Raw genomic sequence first — 7500 nt, 5'->3', positions numbered from 1 at the left:
AGGTGTGTGGACGTGCTGACGATCGAGCAACACAGATTCTCAGATTAAATCGTTCACAAGTTCCGTGGAATACCAGATTTACGCTAACAAGGTAGGCAACACTTTGATATGTAGTTGTCCGAAGACCTTAAACATTTGCATGCACGTTTGTGCATGCTATTGACTTTGGTTGTCTTTGAATCTCCCACGCTCACTGGGTTCAAAATGGCGGACACCAAACAGAAGAGAAAATATCTGAAAGATTGCACTATTGAAGTGAATGTTGGTAACAACAAAGTGATTAGTGCTAGTGTATTATCTTGTGCGCTATTGGAATATGTGTCCGATGTATGGGCGTGCGTCCTAAAAGGAACAGAATGCTATGATGTCACTGTCCCAGACAGTAACGAGGCAAGGATTCTTGCAGAAACTGATGACTTGAAAATAGGAGGTACACCGATTAACTTCAGGTTACTTCATTGTGAAAGCGTCGTAGTATCATTCCTACACCTTCCACCCTACATTGATGATGAGGAAATTGAAAACATGTTGATCAAAAGGGGTATCACTTTGAAAAGTGATATTAAACACAGGACCCTGAAAGGCACTAGCATTTTTGATGGTACCAGGTATGTGCGCGTCGCTTTCCCCCCTGAGTGTAAATCCTTGCCATACTCCATGGGTTTCAACACATTAGATGGTTATCGATACTTTCGAGTCATTCATAATAATCAAGAACGATTGTGTTTTAAATGCAACTCGGGAGACCATATGGTTAAAGAATGCCCAAATACCAAATGCTTTAAGTGCAACGGACATGGCCACATTGCCAAAAACTGCAACACAGAAAGAAGACTTAAACGTAGTTGTGAACTGTGCTCTCTACCTATTGGTAGCTGCAGCTGTTTCCTAGACGAGGAAGACAACGGTCAGTACAGCATGTCAGACGAGTCGGAGCAAGAAAAGGAACTAGCCCCTGAAAGGTCCTGGGATGAAGATCCTTTAGATAATGATGATACATCTGTTGAGGACTTTGAGCCTGAAGAAAAGAAAAGAAACAAAGATGGACCAATAGAGGAAAAAGGAGAAGAAAATGAAGACGAAAAACTTGATCAAGCCTCTGAAATTCCTTGTACAAATAACCGTGTTGGAGATGACATGGAGAGTGATGATAAGACAATGAGACAGTCGTTGCCTCAAGATGGACATGAAAATATAACACCTTTTAAATGGAACAAATCTTCGAAGAAAAGAGGAAGAAGAAATAAAATACAACCCAAGATCACAGACTGTGTACTTCAGAACAATGACTTAAAAAATAAATTGAGAGAAAGTAAAAAAGATGAACAAAAGAAGAAGAAAGAAGAAAAGGTTAACGATCGACGAGAAATATCTGGCGTGTCTGAGAACGGTGTATAAACTAACAATGTGTTTGTACATACATTTCATATTTATATTTGCAATGGTCACAACATGGTCATGGAATGTGAATGGACTCCGTGATGTCACAAAAATGCAAAATGTATTCTCTCTACTAACGAACTCCCATGTCAATATTGCCTTTTTGCAGGAGACCTTTTGGTCTGATGAATTCATTGAAAAATATAAATATTTATGGCCAGGAACAATTTTATACTCTAATGCTGGTAATGCTAGAAAAGGAGTTGCTCTTTTGATCTCTCCTGACTTTGAAGAAAAGGTGGCCATGCTTGAAAAAGACATTGATGGAAGACTACTAAAGGCGTCTCTATCTCTTGAAGATAAAACAGTGATTTTATTAAATGTGTATGCCCCAAACGATCCTAGAGAGAGAATACTATTTTTCAATGATTTAATGAAATGGGTTAATCATGAGCATTTAATTTGCGCTGGAGATTTTAATGAAATTCTTGATCCTTCACTGGATAAAGGTCCCAATAACACAACATTTAACATCCAAAGTAGCAATGTGTTAAACACCTTTCTTCACAAAAACAACCTAATTGATATATGGCGGTACAAGAACTATGACAAAAAAGAGTTTTCTCGAATACAGTCTGTATTAGGAGTTATTAAACAATCTCGGATCGATCTGATATTTGTTTCAAGAAACCTTATTTCAAATATGATCAACTGTTACATTAGATATTCCTCTGTGAGTGATCACAACATTGTTGTATCAAGGTTAGACTTTTCTCCTATAGAAAGGGGTCCTGGTGTATGGATTTTTAATAATCAGCTTCTTGACGATTGCACATTCTATCAAAAGATCACTGAAATAATAGAAGAGGCAAAAGGGTGCCCTTTACTTAAAACTGAACCATTGATATGGTGGGATAACTTAAAATATCAGTTCAAAAAGTTTTCCAGGTATTATGCATCCAAAAAAAGCAATCACGAAAAAGCTGATTATTTTAAAATTCAAAATAAGCTTAGAATAGAATATCATAAGATATCCTCCATTCCTGGCTATGTATCTTCTGTTTTACAATCAATAGAAAATGAGCTGGAGACATACGAGATTAACAAATGCAAAGGAGCCATTCTCAGGTCAAAGGCCCAGTGGACGCTCGATTCCGACAGAAATACCTCATACTTTTTAAATCTAGAAAAAACAAAACAGCAAGCAAACTCGATCAAAGAATTATTCAGAGGAGACGGTACAATAGCCAACAACACAGAGGATATCTTGGATACTGCTCAACAATTTTACTCCTCTTTATTCACTGCTGAACACTGTAATGTAGAAAAACAACAGGACATTGTTAATAATATCAAGGACAAGCTTTCCGAAGATGAGAGGAATTCATGCGAAGTACATATTTCTCAGAGTGAGCTTACCGTGGCACTCAAAGGTATGCAGAAAAATAAATCACCAGGCCCAGATGGTCTAACAGTTGAGTTTTATTTGAAGTTTTGGAACATTTTATGCCCCTTCTTCATACAAGTTGTTGATTGTGTACACAAAGAAAACAGTCTATCACGTACCATGAAAAAGAGCATAATTAGTTTATTTTATAAAAAGAAAGGTGACAAGAGAGACATTAAATGTTACAGGCCTATTTCATTGATAAATGTAGATTGTAAACTAATATCCAGAGTGTTGTCATTAAGATTACGAACTGTCATGTCCTCAATTGTCTCCCCTGAACAATCTTGCTGTGTACCAGGAAGAGACATAGCTAACAACCTTCACTCCCTAAGAGATGTTATTGACATTGTAAATAATCGTGATGATGATGATTCATATCTCATCAAAATAGATCAAGAGAAAGCTTTTGACAGGGTCTCACATCAATACTTATTTCAAATTCTCAGAAAATTTAACTTTGGAGATTTCTTCATTTCATGGATTAAAATTCTCTATACTGATATACATAGTTCTGTTAAATGCAATGGCCATTTGACGCCTTATTTTCCTTTAACTCGTGGTGTTCGTCAAGGAGATCCAATGAGCTCCATGCTGTACGTTTTGGTGTCAGAGCCACTTAATCTCCTAGTTAAGAACAATCCTGAAATCCACGGAATAAGTATCAACAATGACATTTATTCTTTGATATATCAACATGCTGATGACACTTCAATCACTGTTTCAGATGTCAACTCCGTCGAAGAAACATTTAGCACAGTTAACTCATACTGTGAAGGAACGGGAGCAAAAATCAACATCGAAAAATCAGAAGTTTTGTTGTTGGGTAAAAATAACCTTCGTGACTGTTCAATCAACGTCCCGGTTAAAATCAAAAAAGATTGTGTTGAAATATTAGGCATTTATTTCGGCAAGGATAAAGCAATGTGTGAAACGTTGAATTGGAGAAAGAAAATGGACAAAATTCAAACATTGTTAAATTCATGGTTACGTAGACAACTTACTCTACAGGGTAGAGCAGTTGTAATAAATATCCTTATGAGTTCCCGCTTATGGTATGCGTTTACTGTACTACCTGTCCCACAATGGGTTGAGCATAGATTTACTCATATGTTTAGTAAATTCTTGTGGCACAATAAAACTGCCAAAATAACATCAGATACCTGTATTGGTATTTGTTTAGATGGTGGTCTGAATATACCAAAGTTGTGTTTTAAAAAATATGCACTGAGACTTAAGTTGCTGAGGGCTTTTGCTAATTCCCAGCTTAATTGTATTTGGAAACAAACAATGCTATATTTTATGTCACATCTTCTGAAAATGAACTTGGGAATTCATGTTTTATCTCTTGAACATAATAAGGGTGATTTACAAGATATAAGCCCATTTTATGCTGAGCTTTTATCTGCATGGAATGAAATTACTGGAGGGAAAAGACCCTTGCTTCAAAATGTAGATGATATCATGAACCAACCACTTTTCAAAAATCCATTAATTACTTTCAATGGAAAAACTCTAATGTTTCAATCGTTTATTTCAAGTGGAATTATTTGTATTAAACATATTTGTTTTGAAGTTATTCCAAAATTCATGTCCTCACAAATTATTGTAGACATTGTACGTGATACTTTACCTGAAATGGACAAAAACACTATACAACAATGCTATGCAATCATTTTATACGCGCTTCCATCAGAATGGAAAAATATCATTTTGTCTGATGTCGGCAAAAACCTTCCCTCTGGAGACATCTTCTGCACGATTGATGGACAGGACATGTCAGTTGAAGTTTTAACAGCTAAATTTTGCTACGAAATATTCAGACAAAAACACTTCAAAAAGCCAGTTGCTATTTCTTTTTGGAATAATATTGCTTTGGACATTAATTGGAAAGATATTTGGCTGAATGTGTGGCAGAAAGATAAATCAACAGACTCTATACAGTTGGATTTTAAAATTGCTCACAATATTATCTTTACATATGATAAACTGTGCAAAATTGGATTGTCAAACACTGATGTTTGTCCTGTGTGTCAAAATGAAACAGAGGACATTTTACATTTGTTTATCTTCTGCCAAGAGTTATCTTCCTTGCAATCTCTATTAATTGACATGTTGACAGATGTTTGTCAAGATTCAGGGTTTAGTCTTGGACAGTTAAATCTCTGGTTTCTGTTCGGATTCCTGCCAGAAAAGAAGTTGTCATGTAAACCGTTCATGAACATTGTATTGTCAATATATCGCATTGCTGTATTTAAAAGAAGAGTTATTATGAGTCAGGAAACAATCTCATTTCACATGAAAGCTTTTTTCAAATCTTTGATTAAGCGGCATTTCAGCCTTTTGTTGTTTCACTATTCAAAAATGAATCAATTACATATCTTTATTCAAAGATATATAATGACCAATACATTTATCACATTAGATGGAAATGAGATTGTTCTCAAACCTCCTCTAGAATAGAAACATGTAACGTATAAAGAACGTGTTCAATCTGCATTCATCTTTTTGTATCTGTAAAGACGTGTTTAGATAATCAAATGTAAAAGACTATTTCTCATATTTTCTTTCTGTAGAATCGGAATGTTATCCACTGCCACCCTACTTCTGTGATAACCATTTTATTTTTGTGGTGGCAGTGTCAGCACTGTCTGCGTTTGTATTATATTCCTGTGAATAAATTTTATCAAGAAAAAAAAAAAAAAAGAGCATTCGACTGCAGATCGAGAGGTCCCCGGTTCGATCCCGGGTGCCCCCTCCATATGATTTTTGGATAAAATAGTCATCAGCAAAGGCACAAGGAAGTCACACTCCAATACCTGTGGCAACATACCTGACACAGACAATCCCACTTTTGACAGAGAGGGTCTGTAGAGTACATAAAGTGTGCAGCTAATTAGACACGATTCCCACTTTTGACTATGCATCCACAAAAACAAAATGGAAACGTTAATTCACAGCCAGCTAATTCCGACTGCATGGGATGGTCGTGATGTTCGCGGATTGAGAAACAATGCCGAATCGGTGACGTTTGAAAGAGGGACAAAACTGTTGTCAGAAGTGGGATTCGAACCCACGCCGGGAGAACCCGACTGCGACCTGAACGCAGCGCCTTAGACCGCTCGGCCATCCTGACTGCTGGCAAACTGTACGCACGTCTATACAGTATAGCAGTGAGAGAGATATCAACTGCTTTGGATCCGAAAAAGGCACTCCACCCTCATTGAAGATAATTTAGGTAATAACTCAGTTTGGACCTCTCAAAAAGCGGACACACTGCACATATATACTTCAAAGAATGTACCGTGAAAGGTTCATTGTATTTAAGTCAACGACAGCTGACTGTACCAGACCTCCATGTCACACTCCAATACCTGTGGCAACATACCTGACACAGACAATCCCACTTTTGACAGAGAGGGTCTGTAGAGTACATAAAGTGTGCAGCTAATTAGACACGATTCCAACTTTTGACTATGCATCCACAAAAACAAAATGGAAACGTTAATTCACAGCCAGCTAATTCCGACTGCATGGGATGGTCGTGATGTTCGCGGATTGAGAAAAAATGCTGAATCGGTGACATTTGAAAGAGGGACAAAACAGTTGTCAGAAGTGGGATTCGAACCCACGCCGGGAGAACCCGACTGCGACTTGAACGCAGCGCCTTAGACCGCTCGGCCATCCTGACTGCTGGCAAACTGTACGCACGTCTATACAGTATAGCAGTGAGAGAGATATCAACTGCTTTGGATCCGAAAAAGGCACTCCACCCTCATTGAAGATAATTTAGGTAATAACTCAGTTTGGACCTCTCAAAAAGCGGACACACTGCACATATATACTGAACGCAGCGCCTTAGACCGCTCGGCCATCCTGACTGCTGGCAAACTGTACGCACGTCTATACAGTATAGCAGTGAGAGAGATATCAACTGCTTTGGATCCGAAAAAGGCACTCCACCCTCATTGAAGATAATTTAGGTAATAACTCAGTTTGGACCTCTCAAAAAGCGGACACACTGCACATATATTTTTCAAAGAATGTACCGTGAAAGGTTCATTGTATTTAAGTCAACGACAGCTGACTGTACCAGACCTCCATGTCACACTCCAATACCTGTGGCAACATACCTGACACAGACAATCCCACTTTTGACAGAGAGGGTCTGTAGAGTACATAAAGTGTGCAGCTAATTAGACACGATTCCAACTTTTGACTATGCATCCACAAAAACAAAATGGAAACGTTAATTCACAGCCAGCTAATTCCGACTGCATGGGATGGTCGTGATGTTCGCGGATTGAGAAAAAATGCTGAATCGGTGACATTTGAAAGAGGGACAAAACAGTTGTCAGAAGTGGGATTCGAACCCACGCCGGGAGAACCCGACTGCGACTTGAACGCAGCGCCTTAGACCGCTCGGCCATCCTGACTGCTGGCAAACTGTACGCACGTCTATACAGTATAGCAGTGAGAGAGATATCAACTGCTTTGGATCCGAAAAAGGCACTCCACCCTCATTGAAGATAATTTAGGTAATAACTCAGTTTGGACCTCTCAAAAAGCGGACACACTGCACATATATACTTCAAAGAATGTACCGTGAAAGGTTCATTGTATTTAAGTCAACGACAGCTGACTGTACCAGACCTCCATGTCACACTCCAATA

General features: G+C 38.1%; 1 protein-coding gene and 3 non-coding genes across 4 annotated transcripts; 1 reads left to right on the top strand and 3 right to left on the bottom strand.

Moving 5' to 3' along the window:
• The first annotated feature begins 750 nt into the window (after positions 1-750).
• Positions 751-1398, top strand: LOC139475696 (uncharacterized). Its single transcript, XM_071258884.1, has one exon. It carries the CDS (start codon positions 751-753, stop codon positions 1396-1398), a length of 648 nt encoding a protein of 215 aa, XP_071114985.1.
• A 4481-nt stretch (positions 1399-5879) lies between these two features.
• Trnal-cag (transfer RNA leucine (anticodon CAG)) lies at positions 5880-5963 on the bottom strand. The gene has a single exon. It is a non-coding gene; the product is annotated as a tRNA-Leu (tRNA).
• Positions 5964-6434: 471 nt separating this feature from the next.
• Trnal-caa (transfer RNA leucine (anticodon CAA)) lies at positions 6435-6518 on the bottom strand. The gene has a single exon. It is a non-coding gene; the product is annotated as a tRNA-Leu (tRNA).
• A 661-nt stretch (positions 6519-7179) lies between these two features.
• On the bottom strand, positions 7180-7263 carry Trnal-caa (transfer RNA leucine (anticodon CAA)). Its single transcript has one exon. It is a non-coding gene; the product is annotated as a tRNA-Leu (tRNA).
• Positions 7264-7500: the final 237 nt, after the last annotated feature.

This window comes from Haliotis cracherodii, unplaced genomic scaffold (genome assembly GCF_022045235.1).
Source record: "Haliotis cracherodii isolate W230 unplaced genomic scaffold, xgHalCrac1.p SCAF_3, whole genome shotgun sequence".
NCBI classification, from domain to species: domain Eukaryota; kingdom Metazoa; phylum Mollusca; class Gastropoda; order Lepetellida; family Haliotidae; genus Haliotis; species Haliotis cracherodii.
The sequence above is the reverse complement of the archived record's forward strand: the minus strand, read 5'-3'. Positions and strand labels throughout refer to the sequence as shown.